This window comes from Stegodyphus dumicola, chromosome 4, assembly GCF_044657685.1.
Source record: "Stegodyphus dumicola isolate Sdum_Otavi_A_Nest chromosome 4, ASM4465768v1".
Classification (NCBI taxonomy): domain Eukaryota; kingdom Metazoa; phylum Arthropoda; class Arachnida; order Araneae; family Eresidae; genus Stegodyphus; species Stegodyphus dumicola.
The window spans coordinates 19,025,489-19,044,497 of record NC_140771.1 but is presented as its reverse complement, the minus strand read 5'-3'; the positions used below and the strand labels follow the sequence as shown (position 1 = coordinate 19,044,497).

Sequence of the window (19,009 nt, the reverse complement as noted above, 5' to 3'; positions counted from 1 at the left end):
TGGCAAAATTTTTAGAATTTAGTTGAGGTATTGGGCAGAAGAATATAGGGAAATGAAAATTTTTAGAATTTAGTAAGGCACTGGACAACAGATTTTTAGGACCATTAGAGATTGCACAGGCAGCAAAATGCCCGCCCTAATGTTATAATTTACAACCGCCTGATGGTTATAGTTAACAGCGGTTATAGTAACAGCGTAGAGCCTAAACCCAGTTCAATCATCAAAACCTTAATCTCGGATTATGGGTCGTACTTAGTGTTGGGAACCCTTCACTTTCTGCAATTGTCTGTGAAAGAATGCTCGATTGGTCTTAAAAAAAAAAAAAAAAAAAAAAAAAAAAAAGTAGATCAACTATTTTTGTAAAAACAGTGAATAATTAATTGTTATTGTTAATCGGTAGTTTATTTTAAATTATTATTTTTCTGTGGAACTATCAAATATTTAGTAATGTCATGCATCGTAACTTGTTCGTAGAAATATCATGCAACAAATCGTAACACCATTTTGATATAGTTCGACCGTCTCAAGCGCAACCCTGGTTGGCATTCTGCCAAATCACATAGACTCGTCCGAAAGGGGCGGTATTACTTGCTGCGACGTGAAAGGTCTTCTCTTCTCCGGAAAGAGCTATGCTGGAGAGAAAGAATGTTCCCATCCTTCGACCCTATTTTGAGAATAATTCAGTCCGAATGGTGCATGCGTCTTTGCGTTCTTGGTCGCGGATGAGGCGGTCGAACTATAAAAGGAAAAGTTCAGAGTCTTTTTGAATGTAAACATTACTTTTACATGCTCTGTTATATCAATGATCTTGGTACCGAGCAGCTTCATAAACTTGCGAGTTTTTGTTGCCATGGCTGATCACACTTAAGATTTTCCTTTCTACAACTTCAGGCCTTATTATTATTATTATTATTATTATTTGTAACCCTAGTCTTTCTGAAGAAGTATGTAGTTGGTATAGTGAAGCATTTTTATTAACATTTACAAAGGAGGATCACGTACAGGTGGCGCTGTGAGACGGGAAGCTTCGTACATAGATCTGGTTACATTGGCACATCAGCAGTTGTTTAGCTATTATGTGATCTTTTTTACAATCTGTTGGCGTTAATTATAATGGAGCATTAGAGTGGTGCGGAAGAATCTTTCACTGTGAAAGTGTTTACAAGAATGACGATAATGCGGCTTTTGTCTAAAAAGGAACTTTTACGCCAGTACTAAATAGCACGTAATAATAGGATCTAGTCTACTTATTCGGTTAAATCATGGGCTTTTAATTTTCAAGAAGCAAACTCAACTATATTGAAGAAGTCTCTGAATGTTCTTCGTTCTGCTTGCACACCAAAGAATGTAGACGCTATTCGAGTTGCCACTGAAGAGAAAACCTTACCTTCTTGTCGAAAAACAAGCAGCATCGCATTGATTGAATCGTTATGCAAAGAATATCCATCGAATTGGAATTCATAATTTAGCCCATTTCGTTCTCGTGGATGCGTTATGAAACAGCATTTCCGTTACGAAGCAGAGGAAGAAATCCTTGTGAGATTTATCAGCATTCATTATACAGTAAGTTAAGAATGTGATATTACCACATTGTACCACAGGCCTTAATTTTTCTGAAACTGAGGAGGGCATTGCAAGCATGGTAACATTTAATCGGTATTTTGCTATGGAGGAAACATTCTTTGCTCCGAGATTGCAAAAACTGCTACGTATGGATATCGAACCACATGATTTTAACGGGTCAGAGCCACATCGAATACTACCCCACAATCCGTGGCAGCTGTTCGATGGTTGTTTTGAAGTTGTTTTATTTCACGCAGTGAGAAAATACTGTCTGTCTACGAGAAGAACAGATCCTGCCACAGTGTCTGGCGGGTGGCAGTCGTTATATAGCAATAGGGCTAGTATATTTCAAATAGGGCGAGCCAAGAGTTGCTTTATTGTTATTTTGTTTTTGGTGACTGTTGGCTGAGGGGAAAAGAGTTATCATTCGTCTTCAAGACACCCCTACGGAAAATGGGTCAAGGCTCATTTCTACGGCAACAGACAGCTGTAGACTAACTGGCGAGAGATTTTCATATGATAGACAGACTGTACCATGGGAGTGGAGATCGCCCCGATCTCAGTGTTTGTGACTCTTTTCGTCAGAAAAAGCAAGTATGCTGCACTAGTCCTGCAACCACTGCTGACCTGAAAAGGAGGAAGTGAAGAGGAAATTATTGACATTCGGAGGGAAGAAAATGTTAGTTTGAGCGAAGCCTGAATTATCTTAGAAAGCTCTCAGAATCCTGTACGGAGACGTGGAATATATATTCCTGTTGTTATCTTTCGAGATATATGATCATTGTTCACCACAAACGGCATATCTTGTACAGTATATTGAATTATTAAATATATGTAACCGAGTTAATTCATGCATCAGACATCAGTTTTAAATTTCCTGTTTCCCTGTGCCATCTTTTATTTAAAATGGCGATTGATTTGAATTTGAGTAAATGACATTGTTTGACTCCAACATTTTTCATACAAGTTAGAATGTGCAAAATAGATCCTTGCTTTTAAAAATACCGCTTTTATATGTAATGACTTCATGCGTGGTGCTCATTTTCAGTCTTTTGTCTCTAAGGTCCCAATCACATTATGTTTCAGCTACGTGGAACTTGACGTCGAAAGGGACAATTCTCAGAACCCGCACAATTCCAGGAAACACACGTAGCTAGGTTACCATTCTCACTTACTACAAAGACTTGAACGCCAAACAGTAATCTATTATCGCTCAAATCGAGATCACGTGATTCTTCAGAAGCAGAACTTTCGTCTGATTGGTTGTCTCTACCCGAGATCGAGACATTTTCGGTGAGGTTTTAAAAAATCTCGCGTAGCCGCAATATTATTTCCGTAGCTAGGCGGAACTTCGCTTCAAGCGGGGCCCTTTTTTTTTTTTAGGAATCCTCCCATTTAAACCAGTGATACCAGAATCTCGTTTCTTAGAAAAGTCCTGTCGGGACTGTAGCCATATGTGATAACCTCTTAACCGTTAAATTAATCTAGCATAATATGATACAGCGCATTTTAAAAATTTGTTTAATAAAATGAAATCCTACGGCTATGAAAAATAATGTGTAACATCAACCAGATAATCCATGGAAGAAACCATTTAACAGTTCAGGTTGTTGTGGCGATGAAGAAAAAAAGCCAGCATTTCCTTTTACGTATCTTTTCTAATTTACTTAATTTCTTTGCACCCTGCGAGTTAACAGAAATCTTGAATTCAATAGATATTTAGGGCATTTGTTTTGAAACCTGATTGGTATATGAAATATTTATTTGAATCGAGTTAAATAAATTTTTACTTCAAGTTTCCATGTTTAAATAATCATTCTTAAAAGATGCAGTTATACTTATCAATTCCAATTCATGCAGTTATCGTATTAAGTCCTCATGAAGTGTATTTGTGATCGAGTGAATAAGATCGCTTAACAAGGGTAGTTCGTCTCTGGTTCAAATACCGGCGAATGGGCTGTTTGTATTAGTAGCTTTTCATATTAGTTTGGCTTATTTGATTATGGCAAAGTATACAAAGGCTATCTACCTAAGAAGGGGGATGCCTTTGTGGAGGACCTTTTAAGGAAAACTTACCTTATTCACATTTACACATGGGAAAGCTATGAAAACGTCCATGCGTCAGCTTGTTTGCCTGCAATTTAATCCAAGTCGGATTATTTTTCAGTGTTCGGAAAAACTAGGCCTACGCTTGGCCGCTGGTTGGCCTAGTTTTTTGGATATGCAGTATCAGTATCAGACAATTTCTTCAAAAAGTCCTTCTCGAAAGATCCCTTTACTTAGGGTAAGGTGCCGTTGTGTGGTTTGTCATTTTCGATTAAGCAAATAAACATACCCTAATGGTCTACATTAGTGTAATTTGATGGTAAATTATAAAATAATCTCTTACTGAATCAAAAGAAAAGGAAGCGGCGTGTTAGCATGTCTTTAAAAAAAAGTGGAATAAGCTAGGAGCTAGGTTTTTTTTTTAAGTGGAATAAGCTAGGAGGATGAAGTGTTAATGATTTTCCACTTTGGTAAAGTGACTGCAGGTTATTAGGAGTAAGGATGTAAAAATAGTTTTTTTGCCGCTGAGCAATCCAGTCTAATCGTATTAAAAAATATAGCATTAAAATTCTAGCATGAAATCTCAAGATAAAATCAAATTAAATAATAGAGACTTCTTTCAGTACCTGAAAGAAACAGGTCTCTATTATTTAATTTGATTTTATCTTGAGATTTTATGCTAGAATTTTAATGCTATGTATTTTAATGAATCACATGTGTTATGATTTTAAATCCATACTGCATATATCATTATCTGTATCTTAATCAGAATTTCATACCACCATTTCATTATCTTACTAACTGCCTCAATTTTATAAGTGTGCTATTGTTTTTTAAACCTATTTCTCTATGTAGCGTATGTACAATAAATCCCGTGTTTGGCGCATATGGCCTTTAGAGCTTTGCGCTAAATCTACTACCGTCACCACCACCACCACCACCAGACCTACTATCATGTGATTCAATCTAATAATATTCAAATTCATTGTATGAATTAATTAAGTATTTGTATTCCACAGTGAATGGTAACGTAAAGAATTTTAAATAACTGAAAAAAGTATATGGAAGATAAAGGATTAAAATTTATGCAATATTAAATTAACAACTAGGGAAAAAGGACTGTACGTTTAATGAAAGTTACAAACATAGGAGAATATGCGCATGCATCTAGTATTTTTTCGTATATCAAGAAATTGTCATGTGTCATTTACACAAATGAATCTTCTGGGTGGTTCATTCAGAAAAGCTACAATAATGACAGGCATGATAGGTGTCAATGAAATAATCTTTTCATTAACGTAATGTAGACATCATTCTTAAGAATATCTTAATCATCCAGTGCCACAGAAGTAATAAGCTCATAACAAAGTCACTTTTTCCATCCCTTCAGGCATTCATTCTGCGATTTTGGCAGAAAAGAAATTGTTTCATTATCTTCAGTCGCTAACAAAAGAAATGTGTAGGAGCTTTGCTCTTGACAAGTAATAAAAAACAATTAACTCAAATGTAATCGTTAACATAATCAGTGCAAGTACGTTACTTGGTGAAAACAAAACTATTTCAATATTTTAATTAGAGATGATCGAAACTCAGGAAAAATGATAAATAATCATTTGCACGCTATTTCTTTTGCTCTGGTTTAATGATATTCTTCAGAGGAGGAAAATCGAAAAAATAGTATATGAAATCGGAATCTAATACTTTTCTCCCCAACTTACTCAGAATTAATTTTGCAATCGTAAAAAGAACCCTTTCTGCTTATGTTATTTTTTCTACACGGTTGTTAACTCTTCCAAGTGCGTTTTCCAGGATTTGATGATAGAAGATATTGATCTTCTTTCACTTTTAGTTTCTCGGCATCTGAGATTAAAGTAAGCTAGTGATTAATGCTGTCTCATTGTATTGGTTCCTGTATAGTAGTAGTGCAGCAAACACTCATTTTTAGCAAGCCGTCGTGGTATAGCTAGAGCTTTTGCCGCCCGTGGCAGTCTCTAATTTTGCCGCCCTTCTGGACTAAAGCAAGCAATTCGCTCAGCGGGCAGGAAGAAAAAAAATTCGGTGCACAAAATTGGGAGTTAACTTTTGTCCCACTCTGCAAAAAGACAGTGAAGTTGGTGCACCAACTAACTTAGTTCATTGTTCTGCTAAGTTTCATACGTAAACAAATGGCGGCCTCGTTAGGCCTAGTGCGGCTTAAACTTAAATTGCTGATAATTCTAAAACTATTGCACGCAGATTAACTGAAAGCTTAGAAACCTTAATCGGAACATAAGAACAACATAATTTCGTCACTTTTAAAGCAAAAAATGAATGATTTATCAATATATAAGAATAAAAAGACTGAGCTCATCGAGCCGGGTAACAGAGCGAATATATATATATTTATCAACGTTTGGTGCGGCCGATTGCAAAAAAGAAAGGAGATGTACAATTAGATGTTATAGCCACCCTATGTATAACATTTCAACGTATTACAACTAATCGTTTTAGAGTTATGCGAGATGCATACATTATGCACGAAAAAAGTCCCTTCTGAGGGAAAAAAAATAGTCCGTACGTAGAGATGTCATGCAAAAAAATCGTCTAAATAGATTCGAGAGCGATCAAAATGGCTATTTTTGATGAAATATACTACTCAAAAATCTTTCACTATTACAATGCTTCCTTTATAAGGTATTTCTCCCACTTTCCTAGCGTCCTTCGTGGTGTAGTGGTTCTGCACGCTGGGCCGGTATTCCAGAGGTCCGTGGTTTGATTCCCGGCGAAGGCGGTTGCTAATTTTTTTCTCTCTGGCTTCCAAAAAATCCTAATGTCTCTACAGTGGCGCCCGAACTAAAAGGGTTGAGGATGATGATTCTCCACACCCAGGATTTGGCGACTATGTCCCCTAAAACCTTAATCGCCCTTTAAAAAGGGGAGTATATAAGGTATTTCTCCCACTTTCCTAGCGTCGTTCGTGGTGTAGTGGTTCTGCACGCTGGGCCGGTATTCCAGAGGTCCGTGGTTCGATTCCCGGCGAAGGCTAATTTTTCATCTCTCTGGCTTCCAAAAAATCCTAATGTGTCTACGCCTTTACTTCATACAAGGAAGTGAAACTGTGACGTATAGGGAGCTAAAGTTAATGCGTATGATTATTTTAGGGAAAAAAAAAAAAAAAAAAAACGCAACTTCGGGGGGGGGGTCTTGCTGTATTGATGCTGTACGTGTTCTGCTATCTTACTTTTTTTAAACAGCAAAAAAAAAAAAAAAAAAAAAAAAAAAAAGTAAATTGAGAGTGTTTACATCTCGAAATAATTGTCCTCTTTTTAAAAATATGGAAGGAAAATGAAAACTTCATAAAATATTTTTCTGCAGTTGAAATACGTGTAATCTACAGGATTAATCATAATTTTGGGAAACATTAAAAAATTATAATAAATAAATTACTCAGCCAATAATAAATTTTATACTAACTTGCAAAACTTAAGGGCTACTGCAAGAAATCACGTGAGGGGCATAAAAATAAAGATACAAACACAATATTTTGTTATTTATGAAGATGGCAAGGAGAATGTAGCTGTTCGTAATAGGATACCAGATGTATGTTCTGTTTTTCAAGCCGAGCTTATGAGATTAAATCTTGCTGTTAAATGGATGCAAGACTCTTGTCGTAAGAATGATACATTTAAATATCTTTATTTGCACAGATTCACTTTTTTCTCTGTCTCTTCTACGTGATGTGATACACTATCGACTGAAACGCTGGTGATGTAAATTCACTCTGTTACATGCGATTAAGAATACTGCAGATATTCATTTTGCCTACGTTCGAGGACACAGTAGTATTCTCTGTAATGAGAGGGCTGACGATTTGGCTAAGGAGGCGCGACTTATTGTGATATTCATTTGTGTTGTCTGCTCCAAACTCTTATTGGAAGCATGTGGCTTGGGAAAAATCTGTGGTTGATTGGAATGCCTAATATCTTGCTTCTTCCAAGGCTCAGTGGACAAAGAGTTTTTTTCAACTGTTTTTCAACCACTAACCGGGTTATAAACTTCCTAAATATTGATCGGTTATGAGAATTCTGGAATTTATTTACTTTTCAGTATTGTTACTAGTAGACTCAGTGCTTGCGGCGATGCTATGGAAGATGTGAAACATATTTTATTACGTTTTAGGTTGCCTGCGAGTGCCAGAAGTGCATTTTAAAGTAAGCTTAAGGCAATTGTCTATTTGCTGGTCTCCTGTTTTCTACGATCTTATTAGGAGATATTAGATCTTATTAGAATAATTTCATTCTTAATGAAAGTTCATAGCTAACTTTCTTTGCCTTTTCAATTTGTTCGTCATCCAAGAAAATTCGGTGTTTCGGATCTACATATATTGAACCCAGCGACATCTCATTGCCTAGAAAACTAGTTTCTCTTTTCTTTATTGAAGAAATGATTCCTTCTCCAATAAACTCTCCATTTCAGAAAGAACAACCATTCCATTCTTCCATTCTCGCCTCCTGTCAGTTCTACAGATTGCAGCTTTTTTATGGCTATATACGGTGTAGAAAGAAGAATTTCCAATTCTGCAAGATCATTCTACAGTCTTCCTCTTAGTGAAACATTAGGGTTATCTACTTCTTCTAAAGAAGTTCTTAATTCTAAAAACTCTTTATCATCAAATATGTACTTTTATCGAGTTGCTTGAACCTTTTCCTGCTCGCTTCCTAAGAATGGCATCAATTTTAGGAGTTCTTGCTGCTATTGCTGCTTACCTAAATTTACCAGTGAGATTTGTAATTAAATGAAACAGTTTAATCATTAATGGCAAATATCACATCCATTCTTATATTATTTAGTCAAAAATAATAACTCAGCTTGTCATTAATTTTTTTTTACATCATTTTAATTTCATTTCGAATTCAAACTGTCCAACAAAAACTGGAGTCTGAGTCGGCCTGTTTTTAGCGATTCCAACTCCGACTCCTTTTACCCCCAAATCTGTCCGACTCCACAGCCCTGCCATCAACGGTATGCCCGTCTACAGTGTGGAGGTGGATATGTCCATTTAGTATAATGCTTCTTCAGACAAGCTTGCGAGGACCATCGTAATGACGTCTTTCCCTGGTGTTACTGGGATGAAATCATGTGTCCAGATCCCTCCATATAAGCTGGCGTTCAGAATCGCTCTGGAATGAATACTAAAATGACTATCTTCTGTATAAAGGACCTTATTGACAATGCGTGTAGTCTTTGTGCTCGTTACATTAGTCCAAATTCTACTGACGGCTGCCTGTCGCCGGTCGTGATTGTGACGTAAAGTGCGTGATGACAGCAAAATAGATCGTCCACGTACAGCAAGCATCTCCTCCTTTATACTCCCTTTGCATAGTGTCATGCGCTGAATGCGCCTTATATAAACTTTTTACATGCTCTCACATGATATAATATGTCTTATTACTACTTACACATGAATGGTACGCCTTGATGCTATTTACGTACGAATCACGTTTCTTCAAAGCTTTGTGTTTATTATCGTTATTATGAAACAGGCGTTACTAACCGCTATGAGCCCTTTGTTCTAATTTCCTGCCTGTTTGATTCAAAATTAGGTCGGTAATTAAGTCTTGTACTCTACTGTGTTATACTGAAATAGATACGAAGTCTTTTTTAAGAGGGGGCAGAACGGGCATTTCACAAATGGTCGGCGTATTCGTCTTTGCTGATACGGTAGATATATATGTAGTAATCTGTTTAGTCCTAGACAGGTGCGAGTATATTAAGATCGACCAGAATCGCAGATCATTGAAGCAGTTGCGAAGACCTGGAGATTAGTGGACTCGGCAACATTATCTCAATATAGGTGTTAGCAATGGAGGCTTAATTCTTGACAAACCCCTATACGAAAAAGTTGCAAGCAATTAAATCCGAACTTTGGGTGTTTTCGCGTCCGGTCCACCTTATTTTATTGAAATATTTTTGCAGATGCTAACTGCCTTTGTTGCAAATTTTGATACTTGCAGAAGTGATGTTCAAAATTAAAATTCTATGACAGTATCCAGGCTGTCTTGCTGAACGAAGTAATAATCCAAGATTTCATTCAGCCATGGCATCAACCAGGTTTCCAAGATGACCAAGTAAAATCCTCCTTGCGACATCTTACATGCCTGTCTTGAACAAGCAAATTTAGACAATTTGAGAGTTTGCGAAATGTGCTAGAAATTTTAATGAGTTTATCCAACACCTCCTTATAGAAGGAAGCCGGGACACTGGATTGTGACGTCACGCCTAGTCGTCTATGTCGAAACCCCGAGAGAGCAACGAAACAAAACAGGCTGCGCGCTAGTGCCGTACTTAACGTTGATTTCACTATTTGATATAGATACTTGGGTGGGATTTCATTCAGAGATTCAATTATATATAATGAATAATTTAATTACTTCAAAATTTAACACAATAAAATTTGACATAAATTTAAGAATTTTTTGTTTCTTATTTCTTGACTTTAATGAATTATACTTCCTTGTAGGTTTCACAGCAGCATTTAAAAAGTTAAAAATCAGCCATACTAACTCAAAAAAGGAATTTCTGACTTTTCCCTCATAATTTAATATTGCTTTATATTTTTCTAATATTTATGAGAAAAACCCAAATTATCTGCATACAAACTATTACTTATCATTTCATTTTTCTTCCAATCAGTAATTTGTCTTTAAAAGAAAATGGTATAAAAATGCACTAAATTTTGTCTATAATATGCTATGTGTCTTGCAAGTTTCAAATAAATTAGTATATCAGAGGTTTGCTTAGCAAATAATTCAATGTGCAATTTAAAATTATTGCTTAAATCTGTAGAACCAATAATATTAGTTGTATATGTCCTTAACTGTATTGTGTTAGTTATATAGCTGAACTTGAAAATAAAGATTCCCAAGTGAAAAATAAAAAAATTTTATTTACAATTTTATGCAAGCAGTCAGCATAACAACACAATACCTAAGTTATAACATACAAATAAGTTAAAACCAGCTGATATCTTTTTATCAATAAATTATTCAAACTTTCTTGTAAAAATTGAAGCAGAAATCTCATTAAGCATATTGCCATACTAAGAAATCTCATCAATTCTTATTTATTAACAGGTGTGAAAATTTCAAAACTGCTTCTATATTAATTGGGTCTCATCAGAAACAATAAGATGAGACTATGTGACCTTAATATTTAAATTTTGATACTGCAAGTTCAAGTTTCTATTCGTTAAATTTCAACCCATTTTGTCTGGCAATTACAAACACCGTTATTAACTTTTTACAACAGCCAATTAATAGTTTCAAAATGTATTACGATACTGCCATAATATGGATAAATATCGGGCAAACACTTGAGAAGACCGTCCATTACCATTTAAAACACTTCAGGTGCACAAATGATATTAAATTTTATACGATGGCTATTATTATTTATGAAGCATATAAAGATACATTCAACAGCAAATGGATGTCAGCATCACCAGTATATGTAAAAACATTTATTGATGTTGTGTAAAGGAAGTGATTATCAGTTAATGTTTCAAATATAGAAAATAATAAAAATGTTTTACCTATGCACCAGTATCCAATTTGAAAGTATCTGGTCACTACATGCAACACAATTTTGTTGTAATTTTTCCAAGCTAAAATCGTGATCTTCTAAGTTACTCGCTATCAGGCTTGTTTAATTTAAGCAAAGAATATATCAAAATGATTTGTCCAGAAAGCCACCAGTCTTAATTATGGGACACCGGTAATTTCAAAATGCACATGAAAATCACAGGTTTGTGAAATGAGTGCTCCTGATCAGAGACACCCTTTATTCAGCCAATTCCCAGAATAATAGTAGGAGTTATTACAAACCTGTTATTTTGTCGCCATGCTGAAACACATAACTGTTATCTTGATAAAGTAATTTATCATATGGTAACATGAAAATTATACTCAAATGATATAAGTAATGGCCACTTAAAGACACAACATAGACCCATTTTTACACAACAACAAATTAAAGACAAGGAAATGAATTTTTCAATATTTTTAAGTGTAAAACAGTCAGTACATGCCCATATAAAAAATATAAATTATAATGACCCATTCTCAGTATAAAAGCAGCAGTTACCATAAACTTGTCATCTTGTAAGCATGCTGAAACACAACTTTTATCATGAGAAAGCATTTTACAGTATGTTAACACCAAATGATAACCACTTACTAAACATTAAGTGGTAGCCATTTAAATACAACCCAGATACCATTTTATGCAGCAAACACTCAACAGCACGAAAATGAATTTTTCAATATTATCATCTTTTAAGTGCTCTGAATATAAAACAGTCAGTGCATGTCCATATGAACAAAATTATAATGACCCATTCCCAGTATAATAGCAGCAGCTATTATAAACATACAATTTTCTAATCATGCTGGAAACATATAACTGTTACCTCGATAAAACATTTTACCATATGTTAACACAAAAATTATATCAAAATGATAAGAGTAGTGGCCACTTAAAACATAACCCAGACACATTTTTATGCGATGACAAATTAAAGGCAAGGAAATTCCTTCTTCAATATTTCAAGTCATAGAGTGGATATATATATAAATATATTTATATACGTTTGGTGTGGCCGATTGCAACCAAAATACGAGGTGCACATATACATGTTATAGCAGTCCTATATACAAAATTTCAACGTTCTGAGGCTACTCGTTTTTGAGTTATGCGAGATATGTACGTACGCACGAATGTACGTACATACGTTCGTACAGAAGCCACGAAAAATTCTCTTCAGAATTAATTTTAGTTTAAGTTTTTTTAAGCAGTTTTATAATTTTTTTGAAGGAAAAGAGTATTTTATTCTGTCCTTACGTACAGATATGGTGCAAAAACATCGTTAAATTGCATTCGATAGCGGTCAAAATGGATATTTTCGGTGAAATATGCTGCCTGAAACTTTTCGCGATTACAATACTTCCTTTTTACTTCGTACAAGGAAGTAGAAAGGACATGCCTTCTTCAATATTTCAAGTCATCTAAATATAAAACAGTCAGTATATGTTCATATCAACAAAATTATAATGACCCATTACCAGTATAACAGTGGCAGTTATTATATACATATCATTCGGTAAGCATGCTGAAACATAACTTTTATCAGGAGAAAGCATTTTACCATATGTCAACACCAAACTTATACCCAAATGATAAAAGTAGTGGCTGCGCTAAAACACAAACCAAGACACCTTTTTACGCAATGACAATTTAAAGGCAAGGAAATGCCTTCGTCAATATTTCAAGTCATCTGAATGTTAAACAGTCAGTATCTGTCCATATCAACAAAAGTATAATGACCCATTACCAGTATAACAGTGGCAGTTATTATATACATATCATTTTGTACCCATGCTGAAACATATCACTTTTATCAGGAGAAAGCATTTTACCATATGTTAACACCAAACTTATATCCAAATGATAAAAGTAGTGGCTGCACTATAACACAAACCGAGACACTTTTTTACGCGATGAGAAATTAAAAAAAGGACATGCCTTCTTCAATATTTCAAGTCATCTGAATGTTAAACAGTCAGTATCTGTCCATATCAACAAAAGTATAATGACCCATTACCAGTATAACAGTGGCAGTTATTATATACATATCATTTTGTACCCATGCTGAAACATATCACTTTTATCAGGAGAAAGCATTTTACCATATGTTAACACCAAACTTATATCCAAATGATAAAAGTAGTGGCTGCACTAAAACACAAACCGAGACACTTTTTTACGCGATGAGAAATTAAAAAAAGGACATGCCTTCTTCAATATTTCAAGTCATCTGAATGTAAAACAGTCAATATCTGTCCATATCAACAAAAGTATAATGACCCATTACCAGTATAACAGTGGCAGTTATTATATACATAACATTTTGTAAGCATTTTGAAACATATAACTGTTACTTTGATAAAGTATTTTATCATGTTAACACCAAAATTATACCCAAATGATAAAAGTAGTGGCCACATAAAAACATAACGCAGACACTTTTTTACACAACAAATTAAGGGCAAGGAAATGAATTTTTCAATATTTCAAGTCAATTATAATGATAAAGAATCTTACCATATGTTAACACTAATTTGATATCCACATTAATAATAAGGACCACTTAAAATACAACCCAGACACTTATTTACATAGATGCATAGAAATGAATTTTTCGTTACCATTACTTTTCAAGTGATCTCAAGGTTAAACAGACAGCATACATGAGTAGAAAAAAAATAATAAGGAATTCACAATAATGTGTAACAGTAACTGTTAGATGCGAAAATATTTTTTCAACAGCTAGTATGCGTTAATGCAAAATGTGTTTCCTTAGTTAGTCCACCACTAGAACAGCCTAAAAGTTTCCACTGATCTAACCACTCAAGTAACTTATTTAAATAAATATATCTAACATCATCATTTTGCACAGTTAACGGCTTTTGATACTCATTCATCTTATGGTGTCCTTTAAAGATACTTTTGACATTGACCACCATGTAGATATAATTTTAATAAATTCAGCTGTTGTTTCGTAATTTAAAATACTATTTTCTTTACCAATAACCATTATTGCCTCTGCAAGACGACTGTCAAATATTTGTAATGCTAGCTTGACATTTTGTCTTTCAAAATTGGTTGGATACAGAGCTTTCAGAGTCAAACCATAACTATATTTTACAATTCTGCCTGCCTCTAATGAATGGAGACTTTTTATGCATGCAAATGCCGCTGTTTCGACCTTGGAAAAATTTTCAAAATTTGGATAAAATAAACATTGCCCAGAAGTTTTTTGATTTATCCAGTTGTTCCTGACACACTTCAAGATGTGCACTGAGTCAATAACAAAAAATAGTGGCCGAGATAAGTCTGCAGGGTTTTTATACACAATACTAATTTTTGGAGGCATACAAAATAATGACATGGCTTTTTTATTTATTGAATTATTGTCAGAGACAACTGCCACAATTCTATAACCTATATTTTCTAAACCAATTATAATTTTCTTAAGATATTGATACAGATCCTCAGCATTTAATGATTTAACTGGTAATATATGTGCCACATCCTTGAAAGGTGATAATAAGCTACGTATCATAAAAACATAAGCACTTGTAGCAGCTTTTTCACAGTTGTACGCCATGCCACACAAATTTCCTCCTTTAAAATCGAAACATGAATTTAAATGCACTTCATCCATCATAATAATTACAGTTTTATCATTTTCTTCTAAATCCTTGCATCTTTGTTTAACATATCCTAAAAAGTCATCATTAAATTGCTCAGTAATAGGATTAAGAGAAAACGTTGAACAAATTCTACGAATAGTACGTGGATGGGGAATAGAAATGTAACCTGAATGTCGTAAAAACTTGTATGCATGCGGTGAGATCGAGTTTAACAAACTGCAAAAAATAAGTAAATCTGGAGTATATCGATACTTCTCTTTCTTTACATTTAGTTTATTTACTTGCTCTGAAAGGAAGTTCAGTTCAGTTCAGTTTCTTTTTCAGGTAACACTCTTTTCAATTCTGAAAGCATATCATCCACAATTTGTATAGAATTCTTAATATATTCTTCATTTTGTAAGTTATGAGACAGACTTTCAACTTCCTTTAGTACTTCTAGAAACATATTTACATTACTAATTTTTAGAGGGAAAACAAATTTACCAATAGATTTTATAGCGATGTTTTTAATATAAACACATACTGTTAAATCCTCATTTATTACTACCGATTTCTGAATTTCTGGAGCTGGGTCACTTAAAATATCAAGTAACATAGTTGAATTTTCAGTATGTACAGTTGTCCAAAATGTTTCTAAAATCTGATGTTCTAGGCAATTATTGAATTCAATTAAACTTTCAAATGATCGTTCATTATCATACCGTTCTTTCATTTTCAAACTTTCTTCTATCGCTTTCTCCAGGTATTTCTCTTCTAAACGAGCTTTCTTCTTTTCTGGTGACATTCTCGATACAGAATTTGATGACATGTAGGATGGGCCATCAGGGAACTGAGAAGGTATGCATCCTTTTTTCAAACGTGGCCTAGAAATTGGGGCTTTAATTAACTTCGCTGATTTCTCATCATACATTTCGATTTCTCGTATTATTTCATCTGATCGAAAATGTAATTCACATACCTATAAAAGAAAATATTCAAAAATCAACTTGTTGTGAGTACAAAAGTTAGATGCATGTTAATATTTAGTAACAGAAGTCAATAAGCCCTATGATTTAAATAAATAATTTGATACATAAATACGAATTAAAAAACCAGTAATATCATTTCAATTACGTGTATAATTTAAGTAATTTGTAAAATCTGGAATGCTCATCATAATGATTACAGCTTAATTTACATTTAAAGAAAATTATATATTTGAGATAATTGTTTACAACAAACACTGGTTACCAAATACAAATAATTACCTTAAATACATCATACCAAACTTTCATATATCATTACAAAAATTTTAAAATGAAACCTATTATGATTACTTAGTAGTTCCTTGTCATATAAATTATGATAAATTTGGAATAACTACAGAATCTGCCTGCACAGTATACTAGAAAGCATTTACAAATTATTGGCATTTATGTAACTACTAAATTTAGAATTATTCCTGTTATATGGAACTTTATTTCATTCATAAAACTTTGAAGGAAAATATTTTTTTGAAATGATTAAAACAGGCAAGATTAAAATCTTTCAAACATAAAACTTCTTACCCACAGATCAAAATCTAATATCGTAAGCATAAACATCACATACCTATCAATAAAAGTAATAAAAAAATGTAAAGATACAAAACATAAAAAATGCAATAAAATTGAACTTACTCTGGTATGTTTAGTAGGTTGAAAGCCATCTTTTCTTCGTAGACTCCTTATCCATTTCATCCGGAGTTCAGTCTCATTTGGAAACTTGAATACAGCCACTTTTGGTCCGTTTTTATAATTACCACGACATGTGGCTACAGCACATTTATGAGGCATCGTATGAAATTATAAAAGCACGAGACAATATAAAAACTCTGTCGCTAACGCAAATAACCGCTCCACGTTCGTCGCTCTTGGCTCAACTACGGGGCTTTGATTTTGTTTGAAGGAGCGAGGTGAGTCAGAGACGACTACCTGTGACGTCAGAGCTTCCCCTCGCTTGAGTGTCCCGGCTTCCTTCTATAAGGAGGTGTTGGTTTATCTCTGTTTACAATATAATAAAATGTATCGATTGTGTGATTTTTTTTTATTATCAGTTATAAAGATATTTCACGAATTATGAATAACCCTTTATTTCTTTTATCGTAAAAGAAAAATGCGAGGAGGATGTTCTTTTTCCTTTTATTAGCATAGTTCCGATTTTTAAATTGGATTATGACGTGTCTAGTCCTTGTGCTGTTTACTCTAGTCTAAATCCTAGTGACAGCTTAGTTTTTTAAATATGAACTTTTTACCAATATTTTTATATTTTCTTTATTACTATAAATAAATTAATATGAATTAAATTCACTCAATGAGCAACTGTGATTGTACAAACAGTTCATATTAGCTAAAGGTTGCTTCGAAAATAGTAAATGAATATAAAATATTAAAATGGAATCACTACATGTGATATTCTATTAAAAGTGTATTTTATAGTATTCAAAATGACAAGGATTTTAAAACTGCATTGATAAACCGTCGAGTGATTTCAGGTGTCAAGATAAAATATCTGTAATCAATACACAAATAAAAATATATTTTACATTATATTTGCTTGTCTTTCGAATACTAAAGTTGTTAAGGATGTAACAGGATGTAAAAAATGCAAGTAAGCAAAGGTATATTTGGTTTCCATGAAACATGAAATTTAAAGTTTAAAATACAATCTTGCAAACCAAAGCAGATATGATTATTTAGGTATTAACGTTTTTAAATTAAAGCAATTTTTGTATAGAATTTTCACTTGAATGAAATAAAAACAGATATGGAAATTCAGTTAATTGTAGAAGCCCATACGAAAAGAGGGACCGTTAAATATTCGACTGTTTTTATGAACTTTAGAGTCTTATAAGAAAGGCTGTTTCCGAGACAGTTACAAGAAACATCGAAGACAGGTAGACAATTACAAAAAGCATAAAAACATGAATCTGGGAATTCTGCGCTGTTTTGTTTTACTATTTCATAATGTGAATTTTCAGACTACGCTATTTATAAAATGTATGAAGCAGAAGATTATAAAAAATGATTAAAAAATTACCTTACATTTTGGTTTATCCAAAGAAATAGTTTGTATTTATTAAACGATAAAAATACATTTTAAAAATAATTTTTCAATTTGGCTTCTCACTTCATTTTTAGTCCAAAGGGCGTTAGTTCAGAAGGGCTATTAATTTCGTTTTGGCATTTTGCGTCGAAAACTTTAAAAGTCTGAATCACTCTTCAGATTGTTGCCACCGAATATTATCGCCCTGTATTATATTTAAAGAAATTAAATAATGAAGAATCTGCATAAATGTACGTATGTTTCTCGCATTGTGACAAAACAACGGTATCTACAGCCATCCAATTTTGAATAACATATGTCTCCACCGAAATATGGGCATCTGGAAGCTCGAAATAGATAGTGAAACAAATTTGGAATTTGTTTCACTATCTATTTCATATTTTTGAAGCATTTATGAGTTTTTGATTAAGAAACTTAACGATTTCAAAGCGAGCAATGGAAATACTGTACGGGGAAAAAAAAAAAAATTTTTTTATATCTCCAGCGTGCGAAACTGTGTATCGGAAATTCTAAAGATATGCTAAATGAAAAATTATTTTGCGACATTGCTCTTGAACTGAATTTTATATAATTTAACTGAATTTTATAATTTAATTGCGAAGAACATGATATTTAATAAATAAAGGTAACACACACACACACACACGCGCGCGCAAAAAAAAAAAAAAAAAAAAAAAAAAAAAAGGACCCTTTGGACGTAATTTAAAATTTGAAACCTTTCAGATTTTCTTTTTCTTTTTAAAAGTTTTAATTATTATTTATAAGAATTAGTATCTGATATAAATTCTTAAATAAAGATTGTTGCTATTATAGAGAATTATATGGAAAACTAAGAACTCAGTATTTAATGAATTATCCACAGATTCGCCGTTTACAAAATTAAGAAAACAGCCACTCCAGATTATATGGAGTATCCTATAAAAATCTTTATGAATTTTAAAGGATTTAAGTAACGAAGTCCCTGTTCTTCGATGAGGACAAATATTTTCCAGTAAAACAATGACAATCTAAATTTAATTGCTGATGAATTTGATGTCTAGCATTGATTTGGTCTTTTGAAAGAAGAA

The 19,009-nt window shown here is 33.4% G+C and overlaps 2 protein-coding genes across 4 annotated transcripts in view; one reads left to right on the top strand and one right to left on the bottom strand.

Moving 5' to 3' along the window:
• mmy (UDP-N-acetylglucosamine pyrophosphorylase mmy) overlaps positions 1 to 19,009 on the top strand; it is a 198,882-nt gene that overhangs the window by 28,877 nt on the left and 150,996 nt on the right. The gene's annotated exons all lie outside the window — the stretch shown is intronic.
• On the bottom strand, positions 10,565 to 16,825 carry LOC146997484 (uncharacterized). The gene is made up of 2 exons (XM_085814608.1): positions 16,517 to 16,825; positions 10,565 to 15,816 (listed from the first exon to the last, which is right to left on the bottom strand). Exons 1-2 carry the CDS (start codon positions 16,670 to 16,672, stop codon positions 15,157 to 15,159), a joined length of 816 nt encoding a protein of 271 aa, XP_085670734.1. The 5' UTR covers positions 16,673 to 16,825; the 3' UTR covers positions 10,565 to 15,156.

Coding starts and splice junctions, on each gene's coding strand:
- LOC146997484 (XM_085814608.1), bottom strand. CDS start 16,672: ATGCCTCATAAATGTGCTGTAGCCACATGTCGTGGTAATTATAAAAAC. Junction 15,817..16,516: donor AACCTACTAAACATACCAGA/GTAAGTTCAATT, acceptor TTTCTTTTATAG/GTATGTGAATTACATTTTCG.